The sequence below is a fragment of the Tiliqua scincoides genome, chromosome 4 (genome assembly GCF_035046505.1).
Source record: "Tiliqua scincoides isolate rTilSci1 chromosome 4, rTilSci1.hap2, whole genome shotgun sequence".
Taxonomy (NCBI): Eukaryota; Metazoa; Chordata; class Lepidosauria; order Squamata; family Scincidae; genus Tiliqua; species Tiliqua scincoides.
This window is the reverse complement of record NC_089824.1, coordinates 178,527,944-178,549,650: the sequence shown is the minus strand read 5'-3', so window position 1 is coordinate 178,549,650 and position 21,707 is coordinate 178,527,944. Positions and strand designations below refer to the sequence as shown.

The following is a 21,707-nucleotide window of genomic DNA, read 5'->3' as shown; positions in this document are numbered from 1 at the left end:
TTTGGATAAAGTGAAGCTGAGCTCCACAACCAAATATATACATTTCGAAAACTGGAACAAAAGCTGTGAATATTAAAACTCATCAGATAGCAGAAGTATGGGAAAATGAAATTGTCCTTGCCTGCAACTGAAATGAAAAGAAATTAGTGAAGGTGCCAGGTGAGCCCCATAGTGGAGAGTGTTCCCCAAACAGGTGCCATGATTGAAAAGGCCTTTTCTCCCTCTACCACTACCACGTTGAATGGCAGGGGGACCTGAGAAGTGCTTCTGATGACAAATGCAGTGAAAGAGCAGGTGGATATAGAAACAGGCATTCCTTCTAGTATACAGGTTCTCACTGCTAGGTGAGGTGGGTCAGACAGAGATGATATATGTTCTGAGGCCATCCAGTAAGCTTCATGACAAAGGGGGGAATCGAAATATGGGTCTCCCCACTTTTAGCCTAATGCTCTAACCACTCTTCTACATTAACTCTCTACAAAGCAGGAGCCTTCCATAGAAAACTTTACACACACTGGGAAGCATTCACAGTTTCCCTTTGTCTGAAGCAAGGGAATTTTCCATGGGTGCAAGAAACTGGATGCTTCACATTATATTTTTCAACTCTACTTTCAACTACAAAGGGACTCAAGATGCTTAAAGGCTCCAGCTCACTAGATTTTATTCCTCACTCCAGTTCAATGGCTGCAGTTCAAAGGGGTGTGTGGGCACAATCGCTGTGCATATCTGAAGGTCTTTGCAGCATTTCCTGTTCAAATGTTTCCATTGTAGAACTCTTCAAACAGCTTTTAAGCGCTCCCAACTGCAAAACCAGAGCATAGGGATATAGCCAGAGCAATACACTATGCAAATAGTGATGGCAATTCCCCTTTAAAAAGATTTATGACAATGCCCCACCTCCACTCTTTCAACTCTTAAGTTTATAAAGAGCAATTATGGGTTTTAGTGAAGGCTTCTTTTGAATAGGTCACATTGCAAAAAACTGGGTGCACTTGTATCTGTTTGGACCACAGCTGGCATTTGGGGATAAAAGTACAGAGTATCAACCTATGATACTCCTGAAAGATCAGAGTACTATGAAGCTAAGAATTATCTCATACGGCACTGTTTCTCAAACTGGGTTAGGACACACTAGTTGGGTTGCGAGCCAATTTCAGGTGGGTCCCCATTCATTTCAATATTTTATTTTTAATGTATTAGACTTGATGCTACCATGATTATGTGACTGCATTTGGGGAAATGTTACAGACCTGTATATTTAACAAGCTACTATATATATTCTTTTAACAATGATAGTTAATGGGACTATCTCCTGGGTAAGTGTGGGTTGGATTGTTAAAAAATTTCCTGCTTGATGATGTCACTTCCAGTCATGTCACCACTTCCAGTGGGTCCTGACAGAGTCTCATTCTAAAAAGTGAGTCCCGGTGCTAAATATGTGAGAACCACTGTCATACGAAAAGAGAATTTTAAACATAATATGTTGCTGCAATGCTCTATAAGAGCTGGTTCCATAGAATGGGATGTTGTAACAGGAACAAAAAAAGAAGAGGAGGTCAGCATGAAGACCTGGGGTTTGCAGTTACACCTGCTACCTACTGAGTCATCTTTTCGCTTGCTGGGAATCAGTTCTGCTTTAACAACTATTTCATGAGTGAATGAAACAGTTTCTTGGACTTTGAAAACACCTTGCTGCAGAGTTCTTGAAACCCTGCACAGTTTTACCTTTGATGTTCTTTGGAGGAACTAGAGAAAAAGGACATGTTGTTGCCATTCCCTTCTTCTCTTCACCTCTGTGTTTTTAACTACAGTGGACCCCATGTTCCTCCATGCATTACCATCCCCTAACTTTTTAAACTTAAACAAAAGCCATCTCCATCAGTGGAACAGCCAACCTGTAACACAGCACCTAGTTAATGTATCTTTTCAAGGGTGACTATGGCACTGCCTTGCTATATTTTAAAAACTAGCAATAGCATCTAGGCCAGCAGTTCTCAAACGTTTTAGCATTGGGACCTACCTTAAAAAAAGTTTCACTTTACCATCCACTCAAAGTCTCTGTGGTTATAATGGTGATTGGGCAGCACTGTTCCCCACAAGTAGCAGGTTGTTTAACCCTTGATGCACATAGCCTTGTCAGTTTCGCAACCCACCAAAAATTGGGTCATGACCCACAATTTGGGAACCACTGATCTAAGCCCAATGGGTCTAGATGTGGGCAAACTATTTTTACACTTAATTTTTTTAAAAACTCATTCAGACAATTGGGATCAGAAGAATCCTACAATGTATTCTAGGCCCAAAGAATTTCCTTATTTGGCTCAATATTCTTCCTGTCTTTGAGCGCTGATATCTAATATTCTTTATCTTGAGTAACACACTAGTATCAGCAACACCAGAAGCTTGCTCTTTCCACCCACTCGGGTTCTGGCCTTATGGCTACAAACCTCTGCTTGTTTAATGTGGTGGTGTGTTTTCTGACAGCTGAGCATGTTTCTGCAGGATGAAAACTTAAGCAGCTCCCAGACATACCTCAACTTCCCCTGTTTCATTTTCCTTCAGCACGAAACTGAGAATGTCTGTGTCGGGGCCTGCTAGCAGCCGGAGGTACAACGGATACTCTGTCAATGAGAGCTTCTGGGAAAGAACTGGAAGGAGAGAAACACACAGAACATCCATGAAAGACCTCTGAAAAGAGCACTGCAAATTTACTCCAGAGTCTTGCTTTCCATGGGATACAGAATAATAAATCACTTTAACGGAATGTTGGGGAAGTCCCCTCTCACCAGTCAGTAGTCTTAAGATAGACCTACCCACAGAACTCCACTTCTCAAAGAGTGGACTGCAAAGGCTACTTCATCCAGTCGAAGGCCTACAATGTTCTTTTTTTCCTTTCTCCTAAAGAAGTGGTCAGTTGTGAATGTTTAAATTTAGAACAATAATTCTCCAGAACTGAGGGTTATTAATAGCTATTTACCTCCCTCATAGAAAGTCATACTAGGGAAGACACAGCAACACATTCAGTTGGTTCACACATTGAAATGCCATTCAGTGCCAGGGTGCTGGGGGTCCTGGAAAAAGCCCTGCACCACACCCTCATCTCCTGCCCCCTAGAACAGTGCTATCACAGTCATCAGTATAGGGTCATCAGATGAGCATGGCCAGTATCTGACCTGGTTGACCTCTTACTCCATTGATGAGGTATAGGCTTGCCTTACAAACATCTTCTTCCCATGAAGTCTAGCCCAGGTGGAGAGGGTCAGAATATTGGGCTTAAGATCTATGAAACAGCCTTACAGTGAGTCAGACCACTGATTCAGCTGGCTCACTATTGTCTCTCTGATTGCAGCAGCTCTCCCACTGCCTTAAGCAGACTTTTCCAGTACAGCTTCCCAAAACCCTCTTAACTGAAGATGGTAGAGACTGAACTTTCACCTGCATGTGAAGCATCAGACCTGAGGGACAACACAGACTTACTTCTGTGTATGTCCTTCTCCTTGTCACTTGCTTGACAGCTTCCACATGGCACATAATTAATCCAACTTAGCACAATCAGAATACTCCAGCTCTAGTGAATGGCCATCAGCTAGTCCACAGGAGAGTTTTCACTTTCAGCTCTTTGCTTCAAATCTAGTTCACTGAGCCACAATGGCCAGTAGCACGCATGACCTTTGGTTCCCACAACAAATTACAGGTTGCTGCACATAGCCACATGGTAGAAATTAGCATGAAGGGAAACCACACTTCCAGACTTTAGTATTATGACTGTGCCAGACTTCTGTTGAAGCATCGCTTATGTTGAAGAGAGACATCCTATCTTTGGCAACATGCTAAACAAGTACTGAAGGAATTATGAATCAGGAATTATGAATCATGATCTTCTATTCTTCAGATCTTCATGATCTATTCTGAAGATCTATTCTGAAGATCTTCATGATCTTCAGAATGAGCAACATTTATAAAGCTAAATTGATGGCACATCACACACACACACACACACACACACACACACACACACACACTTTGCGAAATCGTCCATCCAAAATAGGACTTATGGAAAGGCCATCCATTGCTGGGCTATAATTTGAGAAATTTGTGTCCTATTGTGGGGAAAAAAACTGATTCCATTCAGGATTCTGTCACAGACTTTAACAGAGATTTTGGATCAGTTATTTAGGAAACAACTCCTTCCCACTGGCTTTCAGGAGAACTTTTAAAAGCTGATGTCTTGTATATCATTTTAAAATGCCAATCTTTTCTCCATAAAAAGTCCTTACTACAATGACCTTCCCCATTCTGACAAAAGAGCTAATGTACCAGCAGAAGTTACAGTCTTTACCATTATGTACTCAGTAGTATCACCAGATGTGAAATAAAGACGCTCTCTTGAGTTTTAGAAGAGCTGTTCATAAAGCAGGCAGATCTTCTTTGAAGCCCCAATTCTATAGTAATTATGGTCTTACAGGACACGGTCTCTCACCTTGGCCATCTTTTTGCATCTGCTTGAAAAGTGCAAATTTCTGGGGGTTGTCCATCACCATAAATTTCTTCAGAAGACCCTGGATCACTTCACTCACAGTGGTGGTGCTGCTTATATGCAGCTGCTTGATGGCATCCAGAGGTAGATAAAAGGATGTCCTCTTCTCTGTCATGTTGGCCAAGTTGACCTCCTTGAGGGCGTCATGGATGGTCTGTGGCCTAATCGTTGCTGGGACTGTCACAGGCCGGCGCAGTTTAAGGTGCACTTTAATGAAGCCTGTGTAAGTGCCATCCTCATTCTAGGGGAGAGGGAGGAGTAAAAATTAAAATGGAGATTTATCAGAGATAAAGCAGGTTTACTAGCATTCATTTTATTTGCTGAATTATTCAAAATACAGAACTCAGGAATTAATTCCATGAAGAGTTAGAAGAAATAACTGCTGTCTTCTTTCATACATTTATTATTCCCATCTGCTCATACCTGTGGTAAACCCCCAAGTTAACCCCCAGAACTAATCTGTAGAAACATAGAGCTGAATGCTGAATTTGAGGGACAGGGAGGCCAGAAGCAAGAGACTGAAGGAAGGCAATGGACTGAGAGAGAAGCCTGAAGGAAGGTGGGAGGTGAATGGGGTTTGAGGAAAGGGCAGAAGCGACAGCATATTGAAGCATGGGGGCTAATCAGAGAGGGGGAGCTAATTAATCTTCACTGCACAGTTAAGAGGGGGAAGAGCTATGTGCTATGGGGGAGGCCATTAAGGCCATCAAGAGACAGATTGGGTAAAAGAAGTGGGATAAAACTGTCAGAGGCCTGAAAAGCAGAAACCTGAAGGTATGACTGGAGCAACAAAGGCCAGGAAACAGTGGGCCATAGGTCTGGGTTGAGGGATGGCTGAATGTGACTTGTTACACTGATAAGCCAATTTGGGGGCAGCAGGATTCTAGTTATTCCTTGGGGTGCTGTAAGAAGAAGAAACAGGCTTCGTAAAGTGAATCCCATAAGCTGCATGATTCATAAAACATCAATATGAATGGAAAATTATCTTTTTCTTGTTGGGAATATTTGATGATTCAATTCAGAAAGACTAGGAAACTATGTTTTTATATATGACAACTGCTGCAAGAATATTGTATGCCACATTCTGGAAAGTTCCAGAGAAACCTATACAGGGAGAATGGTGGCTAAAGGTATTGGATCTGGCAGAAATTGATAAACTTACAATTCTTCTTAAAAATAAGTTAGTAAAAACTTTTATGGACAATTGGAAACCATTCATGGACTTCCTGCACACTGAAGGAAAAATGGGCCAAATAATCTATGGCAGTGGTTCTCACACATTTAGCACCGGGACCCACTTTTTAGAATGAGAATTTGGGACCCACCAGAAATGATGTCATGACCGGAAGTGACATCATCAAGCAGGAAAAAATTTTACAATCCTAGGCTGCAATCCTACTCACACTTACCCTGGAGTAAGTCCCATTGACTATCATTGTCAAAAGCATAGTTTCAAGTACAGGTCTGTAACATTTCCCCAAATGCAGTCACATACCATGGTAGCATTAAGTCTAATACGTTAAAAATTAAAAATTGAAATGAATGGGGACCCCACCTGAAATTGGCTTGCGACCCACCTAGTGGGTCCCGACCCACAGTTTGAGAAACACTGATCTATGGATTTGGTGAGTAGATAGGGGATTTAACTTTTAGGTTTTTGTGTTGAAAATGTACTTTTTAATAAGTGTAGATTTGATAACTAATTTTTTGTATGATTTTGTAGTAAAACAAAGAAATGTAGTTTGAGATCTCCACACTTGCCACACGACTTGTAATATCTTTATTTTTTAATTTTTTGTTTTTATATTTAATAAAACAAAAAAAAATGATCTCTTTCCCATTAACTGGCCTTCCCTTGGTACTTCTGTAGATAAGACTGCAGTTTTCCCAGAGGAGCACTCAAGAACCTCAACTATAAGCAAATTAGCAAAGGTCCAGCACTTTGGCTAATACATTTTCTGCGGTTGAAGAAAGAAGCACATCTGCTTCCAAAGGGGCATAGGAATTTCAGGCAGCTGTTGAACCATAGTGGGGGGGGGGGGGGCTGTGTTCATCTTGACTCATTAGAACTAGAACAACAGAGCCACTGCTCATTGTTGAAAATCATTTGCGAGTATTCATAGAGCACTGCAGTGACTACAGAATGTTTCAGCTGAAGACTCAAATTAGCTACAGAATAGTCATCCCAGCTGTTCCGTGGCTCACACCAATTACAGACAAAGTTCATGTGATAACCTTTAAGGAGTGCTGATGGGAAGACACATCCAAATCGTCCCATATTCAAGGAGAGATCATCCTTAGGATCAACTTTGTAAAATAGGGGAAATTCTTAAGTTGGCCTCCTTACCAGAATTCCTTTGAATGTATACCACAGTCAAGTACATAAATCAGACTCTGAGGAGCAAAACTTCTCCCAGGCCTGTCACTCCAAGATGATGCTTTCTGTACATATCCACTGAGAGCTATTCATCTCACTAAAAGAATACAGCCTCTTGTGGGTCTAGCATGACCACTGAAGAAGAAAACTCACAGTTTTCATAGATCAACCTGCTGAGCTTTTTAATATATTGCATCAAGCTCTTCCCACAAGAGACTTAAAGCAGGACACAAAGGATTCTATTTTATTCACACAACAACCCTGTGGAACCTCAGCATGAGTAAAAGAGATATTATTGACAGTTGTGGAAAACTGATGAAAAAAAAACACAGTTAAACAAAACCATCGTATTATTTCCACTTTTTTGGGTCCTAAGTGAATCTATGAGGCCACCTCAGAATATGATACCTTGCCTGTGGCATTCTACAAGGATATCTGCAGGAGGGATCTGAAAGCCTTAGGAAAGAACCTCAACAGATGGGAAACCTTGGCCTCTGAGCGTTCTGCTTGGAGGCAGGTTGTGCAGCATGGTCTTTCCCAGTTTGAAGAGACACTTTACCAACAGACTGAGGCAAAGAGGCAAAGAAGGAAGGCCCATAGCCAGGCAGACAGACCAGGGACAGACTGCACTTGCTCCCGGTGTGGAAGGGATTGTCATTCCCGAATTGGCCTTTTCAGCCACACTAGACGCTGTGCCAGAACCACCATCCAGAGCGTGATACCATAGTCTTTTGAGACTGAAGGTTGCCAACAGTATTATTTCCACTTTTTTGGGTCCTAAGTGAATCTGTGAGGCCACCTCAGAATATGATATACCTTGCCTGTGGCATTCTACACCTACCTTTGTGGGTTAGGACTACCTTTGTGACCTCAGCTGGCCAACCAATACCCTTTGACCTGTTTAGAAGTGGCTCAAATAACAGTGTGGCAACTGAAAACCTGTTGATAGACTACAACAGGTTGATAGATTGCAGACTCTACAATATGAGAGTACAATTTGACATGTCAGGTACGGCCTATATAGGTCATACCAGCCGGAGTTCATACCAAAGTCCTCATAGGGCATATATGCAAAAGAGCATGTTGATATGAAAGATACTAGAAGAATGGAACAGACTGATGGCACATCTATCTGACCTGCTCAGGATGCAATGTATCAGTTTGCCTGGGATGGCCCTAGGCCAAACATGTGACTTGACAATATTGATCCATTCTGCTAAGCACAACAGCATCAATGAAGTAATGCACACAGTTTCATTCAGATTGTGCATTGATTGTCTTGGTCTGAGGGAAACTGACACAGATGAGAGACCAGTACCTTTGATCACTGAAAAGTAGAGAACTAAAGCAAATGAACATGTTTGGTTGGTACTTCAGACAGAGTATGTACAATTACCAACTCATTATTATTATGGAGCCATACACTAGGATTAGTGTTGAACTTAAAATACTGCTTTTAACAATCTGAAAAATATTTAGTCTGGGTGATCATAAAGCACCAGAACTTGTTTTGCATGTTAGGATGCTTTTATTGTCTGGTTAGGATGGCCCTTCCTTCCCCCTAAAACCTGGTTGCTAAACACAGTGTCTGCAGGAAGGAAAGACTGAGCCATTTTTTTTCCTTTCAGAAGTGCTTGATGAGGCTCCACCATTCCTTCGGTCCATCTAGAAATACTCAGATCTGGCAGGTTTAGCCTAAATCACAGCTAGAATAGATGCAGACTTAGGACCAGGGAAGGGAGGAGAGCAACAGAGCAACAGTTAGCCATTCAGAATCCAGGTACGGTGCTGTACTAATACTCTGTAGGGGAAATACTTCAACTGAAAGGAAACTGTGGAAGGGATGACTGAATTTGGAGGAAAGAAGTTCCTTTGCTGTTTTTCACTGGAAGATAGGTGGTCATCCCATTCATGGAAAACCCTGAAGAATTAAGCCTATGTTTGTTGTTTGAGTTATGGGGCAGGGGTGGAGAAAAAGTTCATGTTTTCCTTGAGAGATCACTAGGGAGTGGAGCAGAGATTATTTCACTCTTGGGATTAGAGCTGCGGTTCGCAAACTCTCAGGGAATTTGAGGACCACAGTAAGTACATAAGAACAGCCCCACTGGATCAGGCCATAGGCCCATCTAGTCCAGCTTCCTGTATCTCACAGCGGCCCACCAAATGCCCCAGGGAGCACACCAGATAACAAGAGACCTCATCCTGGTGCCCTCCCTTGCATCTGGCATTCTGACATAACCCATTTCTAAAATCAGGAGGTTGCGCATACACATCATGGCTTGTACTTCATAATGGATTTTTCCTCCAGAAACTTGTCCAATCCCCTTTTAAAGGCGTCTAGGCTAGATGCCAGCACCACATCCTGTGGCAAGGAGTTCCACAGACCGATCACACGCTGAGTAAAGAAATATTTTCTTTTGTCTGTCCTAACCCCCCTGACACTCAATTTTAGTGGATGTCCCCTGGTTCTGGTGTTATGTGAGAGTGTAAAGAGCATCTCTCTATCCACTCTGTCCATCCCCTGCATAATTTTGTATATCTCAATCATGTCCCCCCTCAGGCATCTCTTTTCTAGGCTGAAGAGGCCCAAACGCCGTAGCCTTTCCTCATAAGGAAGGTGCCCCAGCCCCGTAATCATCTTAGTCGCTCTCTTTTGCACCTTTTCCATTTCCATATGTCTTTTTTGAGATGCGGCGACCAGAACTGGACACAATACTCCAGGTGTGGCCTTACCATCGATTTGTACAACGGCATTATAATACTAGCCGTTTTGTTCTCAATACCCTTCCTAATGATCCCAAGCATAGAATTGGCCTTCTTCACTGCCGCCGCACATTGGGTCGACACTTTGGGATGTCCCTTACCTGCATGGGAGCGGGTAAGGCAGTGGGGGCAGGGGGAAAGCAGCAACATGATCCCCAGGATCGTGTTTGTAAGGGGGCTGCAGTGGCTGGTATGTACTTACCAGTCCCTGCAGCAGCCTCCCAGGGGTGCAGGGAGCCCTGTGTGACCTTCCGCAGGGCTCCCCGAAGCTTAGAAAGTGAAAGCAGAGCAATCATGCCCTGCCTCAGCAAAACCGCAAGTGAAACACAATCACTCCACTTTCACTTTTTGAAGTCTGGGTTGTGCAGGATTCCCCGCACCCCTGGGAGGCTGCTGCAGGGCCTGGTAAGTAAATGCCAGTCCCTGCAGCCCCCTTAGCCCTCGCCCCTTAAGGGGAAATTGTCCAGGGCCCCCAGGCTGGGGCGTCATGACGCCCTAGTTTGAGAAGCACTGGATTAGAGAAACCTCCACCGCAACCACTCCTAGGAATGGTTGGTTGGCAACCTTCAGTCTCGAAAGACTATGGTGTAAGCCTACAGCATCCGGTATTCCTAGGGGGTCTCCCATCCAAGTACTAACCAGGCCTGACCCTGCTTAGCTTCCGAGATCAGATGAGATCAGGCACGTGCAGGGTAACAGTTCACAGATCACTCCTAGGAAAATCATGGGTCAATCAACAAATGTGGCTTATACAGCAATAGCTTACATTATACCAAAAGTAAAAAGTAATACAACAAAGAGAATATGTACCATTTTCATCAACAAGCAATTGTTGACTTTTGAGTTGTAACTGTCAATCTTCTGCTTCAGCTCTTGGATGGTGGGAGTTTTAGGTTTGTCTTCTTCTACTGTTAGCGTCACATTCTGGAACAAAAAAATAATAAAGCAATTAAAATACTTAAGGCCAGGGAGGGTGGTCACTAAGATGCAATTAATTCCATTTAGACATCTGTGGCTGCAATCCTACCCACACTTACCAAAGAGTAAACCCCACTGACTATAATGGGGCTTACTTCTGAGTAGACAGGCATAGGCTTGGGCTCTGACTTAATTAACCTGGGGAACCACATTTGCTTAAGGCAGAGTTTGCCTACAACAGCACTCATTCCATCATGTTCCAGTTGATTTTGTCCTACTGCACATTTTATATACACATACACCCTTTCTCCCACCCATTTCCTTTAAGATCCTAGAAAAGCAAACAGGCTAGGCAAAATTCAGGAGATAATATGGCACGAGTCCATCTAGTATGCAGTGGTAGATGTCCCATTAACATTTATGGGGCAAATGCCCTGGGCTTAGAGACTTGCATACCTTTAGGACCCTGCAAAAGCCTCTCTAAGGTTCCTGATGGGGTCAGAAACTGTGCTTCTGTTTTTCCAGAAGCACAGTTTCAAGCATCGGGGAAGCCTCATGAAGCACCCCCAAAGCAGTCTATGGTCATGTGAGGCTCCATGAGCTTCTGGTAAGTGGGAGGGAGTGGATTTGCATGTGGAGAGTGGTGACGGCCCACGGAAGGGTGCCATCATGGACCATTGCCCCAGGACGTGGGGCTGGGGAGGTCTGCCACTGAAAGTATGTTAGGATTCCCCCATCTACTTCTCACACTCATTTTAGACAAAGTACTAATGAAACATTTTCAAAGTTATTTTAATTTGGAATAACCTAACAGTTGTGACAAACTAATAATGAACAACACCATATTTAACTGCATTTTAAAGCTATAAAATATTATCTACTTAAGTTATATGTACAAAAGTCCTTCCCCTTTACCCTTTTATTGAAAACCTTTCAAATACTGAGGGAGAAAGATTCCAACGGTTTCAAACTATGTGAAATCCCACTGTTCAACAAGTAGGTGATATTAACTGGAAATTATCATCAACTCCACAGTAATTTTCAGTGAAAGACTGCATCAACATGTAACATTTTCTCTATTTCATCAGCTAACAAGGGTTATATCCAAGAGTTGGGACAGATATAAACTTCTTTAGAAAGTTTAGCAAGTTTGACGCGGTTTCTCTTTCACAGAAATAATTCATGCAAAAATTTAACAGATAAAAGGAAAACCTGGTCCACGTTTTAGGCAAACTGAGGATGAGTCCCATTCTCCATATAGGTATGCCCCAGCCACCATCCTCTTAAAGCTCCCAATTCCCATATCTCTAACGGTTCCCTTCTCTCTTAACTGTCATTGCATCAACATCCAATACTCTCAGCCTCTCCCATCACAAACAGAGCAAGTTGATTTATTACAGTACTTTACAATACCACCTCACAGAGGGTTTCTTTTCCTTAATAAACTGCACATTTGCACAACTTGCTTATATTGACACCAATAAGTTTGAGGCAGTGTGCAAAGGAAAAAGACCAGAGGTAGCAGGCGGGCAGGGGAGGGTTGATAAGATACGATTATGAAGTGGCCTATAGTTTAGCTTCTGCTTAAACAAAATTAGCGAGGTGAATAGGTGAATGAAAGTAGCACCATAAGAGCACAAAATAAAATGTTGTGGGGGAAAAGGAACAACATCCAGGAAAAAGGACACTCAAGGCTCAGTCCTAAGCAATGAAGCAAAACTTTGTGGCTTTTTAATGAGGTGCAAGATCACAGATGAGAGAACAGGAAGTGGAGCACAAATACTGAAAGACATAGATGCCGTATATACTTGGACCTCACTTCTTGGGCACAAACAGCAAGAGCAGATGGTGCAAAAATTGGTCTAATCTGAACACACCCTTAGACAATCCACCGCCCAAATTAGGGTCAGCTTCAACATGACGATTTATAGCTCAGAAAGCAATTCCGTGGGCGCATATGTGCCAAATGACTTCAGCAGACCTGCCATTTTCACGACCCAACTGTAGATTATCCAAAAATCAGCTCAATCAGAAATTAGGGTATTACTAATAAGCAAATTGCTGACCTACCAACATTAAGACTCCTATATTTTAGTAGTTGAATAGATGATGAAAGTTCAATTAGTATATTTTAACACTGTGTTGCAGAAGTTTGAAAAACAATTCCTGATTAAACTCCCTCTAGTCTATAACTATGACAGAGCCCATGAAAACCCTATCTGCTGCATACACACATTATCACAGTTATTCAAAATTAGAAAGTAGCCCCTAACTGGGAAGTAGAGTGACCTTGGGTTAGGGCTAGATATGTAATGTACTAACCCTCTTCTAAATTTTGCCACAGCAGTAAAAAACAGCATATTACTGGGACAGCTGCAGAGGACAGCAGAGCACAGAGCACATTCCCCGAAAAGAATGGGGGAAGTCAGCTGCTCCCCTATGCAGCATCCTCAGAATTTTGATGTCACTGAATTAGAACTGCAAGCCTAGCCCAAGAGTAACACACTGAGACGCATCCTCCGTTCCCCTCCCTCATATCTGAGAACAATTCAAGGGCTGTCCTGGAAACTACTCCAGAGCCAACCTGGATGATGCAAGAAAATTTGAGAGAGCCAGACATTTGGAGGAAGGAGAGAACCAAAAAGCATGCAAGAAGAGATGTAGTCAGAAGCAAGCATGAAAGGAAGGGAGGGGACTCTAAAACAATCAAACCCTAATAAAAGTTGGCCAGCCTATAAGAGCAGAAATCCTTTTCCACAAAGAATCAAGCAGCATCCATTTCTTTTTGCTGGGAATCTTCTAAACAGCTGCAGAGAATGATTTCTGGTGCAACATTTTGGTTTCTCTAGTTCACAAGAGCCAATATCTCACACTGGTACTTGAATCACTGAGTTGTTTCTCCAGTAGATTAGTGACATGATCCCATAGCTGTCTGTGATACACAGAGTGTTGCTACCTGAGCACATTAACTGAAAGCACAATGGCTGTTTCAATTCCAATGAACAGACATTTCAGTGATGTACTGCTTGGAATCGCTCTTGGATCTTGTCTATTTCAGGACAAATGAAAGAAGAGGGAGACAGCCTCCTTCAGAGGGCCTCAGGAGGCTCCCACCTAAGTCACACTGCCTGTAAAACATCTCAATTGGCAGTACCAGCTTAGCAACAAATCTTGAACAAGGAGAATTTCTAAGTTTTGCTGTGTAAATAATACTCAGTAGACATCTCCAGGAGGAAAACGTTAGGGTGAAAGGGGGAAGGTGTTGAACATGAGGAAAATATAATTGCTTGACCAAACTGCGACTTTTGCAACTGCAGAAAGTGTATCAGATTCCAGTTTTTAAGTTGAAAAGAACTTCATAAAAATACAATGAGAGAGGCATGTAATAACATGTGCTAGTACAGGGCATATATAGACAAAGGGCAAGTATGTCCCCAGAGATGAGGAAAGCACAAAATAAGCCAGTAAGAATAAGCTAATGTTTAAAGTTGGAAACTCATGGACTGCATTGCCAGGACATTCAGGAACACTTGGTGTAGAATTCATACTTTCCTCTACCAAATGAAAGTCTGTATTGACAGTAATGGTCAGAAAAATATTCCTCACTAAGCATGTGAAGTAGCCAGGCCATTCAGGGTTCATCAATGTCTTGGCTCTTGAGCCATAGGTCTCTTGAGTTACTATAACCAACCCCTAACTCCACGTGGCCATTAATGCCTCTGGACAGTTATTGAAGTACCTAAAGTACCCAGTTGTCCCTCCCTGAGCACCGCAAAAGGAATTTGATCCGTGCGAATTATGGCATATAGGAAACACAGAGAGGGACATGGGCGTCTTCTTCCAACTTCCTTCCCTAGAATGTCAAATCGGAGCATCAGTGATATTCCCATGTGGGCCTTTATGCAAATCAATTCATTAATGTTTGAATGCAATCACACACATACCAATAATGATCAAGACCTGTCTTGGATAGGGATACCAGCAGGGCAACACAAAGAGAAACATGATTGGGTGGTTCAGAAAATTCAGAGAGAAAACAAACAACTTTAGATACACCTGGCACAGCAGTAGGAATACCAAGGTCACCCATTAAATGAACAATGGATTGACTGCCACAAACATGTGCAGCACCCAATACTCCAATTGATTAGACAGAACTCAAAGTGCTAAACATTTTTATTAAGTTTATATACTATTTTTTCAACCAAAAACAAAGTGGTTTACAGAGAAAAACCAAACAACTAATTGGCTCCCTATACCAAAAGGGTCACAATCTAAAAAGTGACTGAACATTAGCAAACAGCCACCAGAAAATTCACTGTGCTGAAGTGAAGAGGGACAGTGACTGCTAAATATAAGAGCACCACCACTTGCAAAAGGGCTTTTTAACAGGGCATAGTCAAATGATGAATGCATCTGATTTTTTTCCCCCCATAAATTTGGGGAGCAATAGCAGTCTCAAGAGTATAAGGCCAGGTCCTCCTCCAGTGTTGAGATCCACTAAAAGCAACAGTCACACAAACTACTGGTAGATCTAACCATTATAAGCTGTTGAAAATTTCAGGGAAAGAAGAAGAGAAGACTGGTGATGATATTCTTGTGTTTTAAAGTCCTTGATATAAGAAGTAGCCCTCCCAGGGGAGTCAAAGACCGACAAGAGACAATTTCCAGCATGGATACCAATTGGGCAAGTCTCCAAGTATCTACTCATATACTGCAATTCCAAATCAACATAGTCAGAGCAATCTCCCATTAGCATCCTGAGTACCCAATGCCCTTGTGCTGAACTTCAGTGCTGGGGATTAGTACAACACATATTACTAGACAGAGCCAAGGATGCAGAGGCTAGTAGCTTAAGGAGATCAAGGCAAGGTGCACTGTGACAGTGGTAAGTTGTAAGTGCTCAGGTTCCAGTTTTGTAAGTCCTAGGGCAGAGTTCCAAGAAGATAGTTACATAACAGATGTAATCACATGTCATGAGCAGACCAATAAATGGCCATATATCCACATTTGACTAAGGCACATCACCCCCTGATATATCGGTCCTATAGCATCTCTAATCTCTTCTATTCCAAGTACCTTCAGTCTCAGTGCCTCCTTCATTTTCTAACTCCCCCATCCAGTTACTAATTTAACCATCTTTGGCACCTTGGTGCGCTTTGCCTTAGCAACTGATCACAAGGAGAAGCAAGCAACTAGTTTCTATGGCAATCAAGCAACAACTTACTTATAGCTACAAACCTCCCCTACCCTTAATGGAGGAGGCAAAGAACTCAGCATGTGACCTCAACTCCAAAGAGTTGCAGAGCCTCCACTTCAAGCATCAGCTGTAAGCATCGCTGTTTCCAAATTAGGCAACTCCCTAATAATCCCTCTGCAGGGTCAGAGTCACAGGGAGCAAACAAACATACCAAGCAGGTCTGAGAAAAGAAACATCACATCGGAACATTTCTGGGGGTAATTTCCAGTACTGAAAAATAAGCAAAGTCCCCCTTTCACTCCCTCCTTGCTTATTGTCAGACCTGCTGGAAGCAAAAGGCACTGTGCTGCATAAAAGGTAGGCTCGCTTCCCAGTAGGGACACGAAAGTCGCAATGTATTCATGTTCTCTATATTTATGTGCTGAGTACAATGAAATAATCATTACCAGGTGCAGCTCAAGTCTCCCTGGTGCTGCCCCTCAGGTTTACTTTTTAAATTTTTGTGCACAGAGCATGCCATCTCACCTTCTCTCTTTCACCATCGTGCAGCAGTGCTAAATCTGCTGCCCCATGCTCCCCTCTTGCCCCAGCCAGTCACCCCCCCCATCTTGCCATATGAAAAGAGTGGCAGGGTGAGATTGGGAAGGAGTGGCAACTCTGTTTTTCTCCCCCCCCCCCAGCCCTGCTGTTCTTTTCAAACAGCAGGTATAGGGGTACTTGGCTGGTTCAGATAAAGTAGCAGCAGCAGCAGTAGACAAAGTGTCATCTTGTGAAGAGTTTGTGGGGGACGGGGACGGGACTGAGGGACCACCAGCTGTGATGCATTCTGCCACCCACTTTGCCAAGCATGCCTGGGTTTCAGGACCCAGCAGGGCTAATTGGGAGGGCTGACCCTGCTCATTAATGATTAGCCACATGTGGAGACGACAACATCAAATAAGCAGGGCAATGAAGTTCGCCAGGTAAATCCAACTAAGACCAGCATGTACACTCTGGCACCCAGCTGACCTGTTCAGTAGTATACCAAATCAAGAACAAGAGACAGACTCATTTCATGAGATTAGGTATGGCCTAGGGCAGTGGTTCTCAAACTTTTTAGAGGCCCTAGAACAGTAATTTTCAACCTCTTTCATCTCATGGGTCACTGACAAGGCACTAAAATTGTCAAGGAACACCAGCAGCCTTTTGACAATTGACAAGGCACACCACACTGACTGCAGGGGCTCACATCCCCCCCGTAGCCCTATTAACAAATGATTCTCCCCCAAACTCCCGCGGCATACCTGCAGATCATCCATGGCACACCAGTGTGTCATGGCACAGTGGTTGAAAATGGCTGCCCTAGAGCCTGCTACGTGGTCTATAAATGCCAAGAGGTGTGGCTATAATGGTGACTGGGCAGTAGTGCTCCCCCCTAGCAGCTTGCTTAACCCTTGATGCACATAGGGTTATCTGCCATCTCAGTTCAATGAACCACCAAAAATTGGATCAAGACCCATTGTTTGAGAACCACTGGTCTAGGAGATCTGTAGAAATTCTTTGTCAGTCAAAATCAGCAAGGAGGCTAGGAGGTCACCTATATTTTCCTCCATTCTCCTGATAGGACTTCTCTGAACCCTACAACTAGAACCCGTTGAGATGGTCCCTTTTACTACGGAAGCCATCTATTTCCATAACAAGCAGCTTTGCAGGGGTTCTAATGAGATATTTTTGGAAATGGTTATGAAAAAAAGAAAAGGATCTAGATAATTACACACAATATGAAGAAATGTTTACACAAATCAATGTTATACTTTCCCTTCATACAGTCAATAACAGGGGATGTTCAGTCTAAAAAGTCTTCACACATCAACTGCAGTCTCTTAACTGAACAGATTTTGTGACATTTTTAGCCAGTGATTCCTTTAGGGAGGGAGGGGAAGGTTCATGTCACTGTCTCACAATCAACATTTTAGCTGTCATTAATAGATACTTCCAGAGGAGCTCTTAAAGACTCTTGTTGGACTGATTCATTATAAAAAATCCAGTAATATTAGAAGAGGATGAGAAATTTGCAGATAATATTTAGGTCTGCCACTCAGAGACACTCCTGCAGAAAGGAGGATCTCACAGGCACGCTTCCAATGCAGCAATAGCTATATATTAACTGCTTTTCAATGATGTGATCCCATGCAGTTGGTGTGGCATGTGAATGATGAAAACTGGGTGGGATGATCGCCTAGGACTTTCCCACAGGATCAGAACCCAAAGAAGCCAGTCTAACATGGGCCACAGATTGTGTTACCATGCTCTCTTTCTACACATGCGGCTGACTCACATGCACTCATCTCATCACTTGATGTATTGCAGCTGAATGAGGGAAATGCCCTCTGCTGAAAGACTATCTGAGGGGATGTCAGGTGATATATGAAGCTCGGTCTGTGCTCTGAAACGGATTAGAATAGTTAACTTAAGCTCAGGGAAGAGGCCAAGACAGTACTGATAACATGAAATCAAAATAGCATTTAATAAGCCTAGACTATACAAGACTACAAAACAATATTTCTTTTTCACAGAAATTTTAATGGGTTAAAAAAATATTTATTTAAAAGATTTATATCCTGCCTTTCCTATGCCAGAGCAAATGCTCAGGTTAATATGAAATTATCTTACAATCCAATTCATGTATGACCAGGCTATGGGGTATGACAGAGCACATTACTACCTTGAGAGAATTGCAGGCATATGTGGGAAACACGATTTTCCATTTTAAAAAAATTGTAAAGAAGGTGACACATGCATGGGGAAGTACAACACACTGCCTAACCTGAAGACAGCTCCATTTGGCTACAGAGAGGAGGGACTCAATGGAGCAAAGCACAATTCATCCAATGCAGTGCTGATTCATAGCATCACTATGGTTGCAATCCTAAATGCTAGCGGCTCCCAAACTGACCGTGGTCACGGAGCCCTGGAGTGGAGGCACCATCACCTGGTCCTCCAGGGCACCACCATCTTGGATTGCATGATTCAAGGTAACAGCACCTGGGTGAGCCAGTAAGGCCACCCTTGGACATCATGGCACACAGTTTGGGTACTACTGCTAAACACACCTGGGAGTACTGTTAAATTTCATGGGGCTCACTTCTAAGTAGGCAAGCTAAGTGAGTTTGTGCTGCATGAGACTTCCTAGAAGACTGGATAGAGACTTGTGCCATCACAGCATGTGTGTGTCCTGTGCAGCACCCAGTAAAAGACTCTGGGTTGATCCAGATGGGAAAGGAGATTGAACAAGGGGCAATCTTGTAGTTGAAGAACTTGATTATATCAATGAGGAAACCCTTGTCAACCCACTGCACATGTCATGCTCCTTGGGAGCTGCTGATCCAACCCCTAAGAAAGGTGAAACTCTTCAGATCATGGATAAATATGTAAATGAAGACAGCAGTGACTGTAGGAACAAGCAGTTGTATTCCAGAAGTAGACTTTATAAAAAAACCTGAGAAATTTTATATGCTATTTTTCAAAAAGAGCAATTGTATGTTAATGTTGCCATTTCAAGAGAGATTCATTTTTGAATCATTTAAAGGTATGTGAAAATGAATGGGCCTTAAATACAAATCCTTAAATCCTTCTTCTGATATCAACCACACACTTTTTCAGCACTGCTGACAGCACTGGGGGTTGAATTGTTATTTTCTGAGGTTAGGGCATTTAGAAGAAGCTGCTGTTTCAGCGAGGCAATCTGCTACTAGGGGAGCTGCTCTGAAGTATCTGTTAAATGGTTCAACTTCAGGCTGCACCAAGTACTTTCTCTGAATCCCTGGTTACATTCAATTTGATTCCCTGAATGCTCAAAAGCAGAAGCAGCAAGCAATCAATAACAGCAGCTTAACTGGGTGCAAACTGTCATGGGCATTCAAAATCATAAACATGTTTACAATCAAAATTATGGTGCTATAACTTGAAATCTTGTTCATACATGTAACACCATGGAAAAAACATGCCATGGACTATATTTAAAAAAGGAAGGCAAATTCACACCTAAGTTTTCAACCATTCAACCGTACCATTGCAAGGGGAAGAGAACCGTGGACATCTGCAGAGGAATTTTCTCTGCTCTACTCCTTTGCTGGCAGTCAAAAGATAACATTTTCCTTAAATCCCAGCCTTTATTGTCAGGAGCCTATGCCTATTACAAATGAATAGCTAAGTGCTTTGTATGTTGACAGATCCTCACTACAGCATTTGCAATAAACAGCCTTGCTATCCCCATGGTCACAGCCTTGAATATATTCTGGTGCAATGCCACTATCAAGGATGACATCTCATGCAGTTTTGCTTAAAATGAATTTCTAACTAAAAAGCAAACAAAAATGGATGATGCTGGTGGATTTTATGTGAGACTCAATGCATCCAAGCAGAATGACCTGTTAGGATAAAGGGGATCCTGTGAACAGAATCACCCCCTGGTTGCCATGTCTTCCCTTAGCAGGCTGGGTCAACATCACTGTAGGATTGGAACACCCAAGCTCCTTAAATCTTCCTCTTAAGAATCCACTGGATATCACAGTTCAGTAAGATGGTTCAAAGCTAGGTCTACTGTTTACTGGCCAGTTGAGGAAAGAGAGGGGCAAACTGTTAAGCAGTAAAGACTGCAATCTTGAAGACACTCAGCAGTTCCTTCAAGGTGCTGCACTCAAATAGGATTCTCCCTAGAGACAGAACAGTCAAAAATAGTTAAAAAAATAGGCAAACATGTGGAAATCAGATTTCACCACAAGGGGATTGACAATAAGGACACACATACATTACCAAGGTATCTTGCATCTGATTGTCAAAACCTTTTAAAATAAAGACTACTTCTGTTTCACCTTCATGGAAATGTCAGCTATACTATAAAAAGAACAGACTCAGCTATGATCTGCAAAAAAAGACAGATCCTTCTGGTGAAATAAGTTTCTTACCCCCCAGTGTGTTAGACCAAGCTCATAAAATTACAATACGTGAACTTTAAAAAGACGTCTCCAAATTAATTGCCCCTTTTGCAATAGGTAGAGGATATGCCAATAAAGCTTACTGGAATACTGATATGAGCCTCAACACTATAGGTGAATGACTTCAAGGAGTCCCCATTCATAAAAGCAACAAAATTAAGGAATTGCAAGATGAATGCTACATTGTTAGAGAGGAAATTGACCTACTATTAAAAGATCTTCTGGTCCCGGAACCCATAAGATGAAGATTCAGGACAAAGATGGTTTTATTTCTTTCAAATTGGAGCCAAGGGAAGGACCAGTTTTACAGCCATGATTACACATTTCAATTCTCTTTTCATGGGTGAAAGACTAAGAAAGCGTCATTTCTAGGATAGATTATGATGGTTCAAATCACAGCACTGTTAGTTCTAAAGGTCCAAAAAATGAAAATGAGAACAAAATTTTCTGTCGGGCGCATTTTTCTTGGTGCAGGAGTGTGCAAGTTTTCAAGTCACACAGAAATCTCCATAAGACATATCAGATCAGAGTTACTGCCAAGGCTGTCTACAGAGTATGCTGTAAATAAAACCTGAATTCTGCAAACTAAACTACATCAATGTTTATAATACCTGCTTACAAGGTATAATTAAGTCTGCTTAGTTCTGCTAATCATGTGCAGATGGAAAGTACTCTGCCATAGCCCTGCCCAGGTATTTTGCAAGGCTATCTTTACAGCCCCAAAAGCTAGAAAACTGCTTTTTAAAACAAAACTCAATGATGAAATTATGATGTTAATTGGGTACAAAATACTACACTTACACAGTGCATTCGTGGAAAACATACTATCCAGGATATTCCATTGTCTACTTTGTTTCTGGAACCAACATGCTAACAACTTCAACTAGCAGCCCCAAATTATCACAAAACTGGGGGATTTAGCAGACTACATTGCCC

At 42.4% G+C, this 21,707-nt stretch overlaps 1 protein-coding gene across 2 annotated transcripts in view; it reads right to left on the bottom strand.

The window, feature by feature from the left end:
- RASSF5 (Ras association domain family member 5) overlaps window positions 1–21,707 on the bottom strand; it is a 96,606-nt gene that overhangs the window by 4,282 nt on the left and 70,617 nt on the right. For both annotated transcript variants that reach the window (XM_066625418.1, XM_066625419.1), the window contains 3 exons: window positions 10,488–10,601; window positions 4,481–4,778; window positions 2,533–2,648 (listed from right to left, as the gene is read on the bottom strand). In XM_066625418.1, the coding sequence (XP_066481515.1) occupies window positions 2,533–2,648; window positions 4,481–4,778; window positions 10,488–10,601 (528 nt within the window). The remainder of the gene's footprint in view (window positions 1–2,532; window positions 2,649–4,480; window positions 4,779–10,487; window positions 10,602–21,707) is intronic.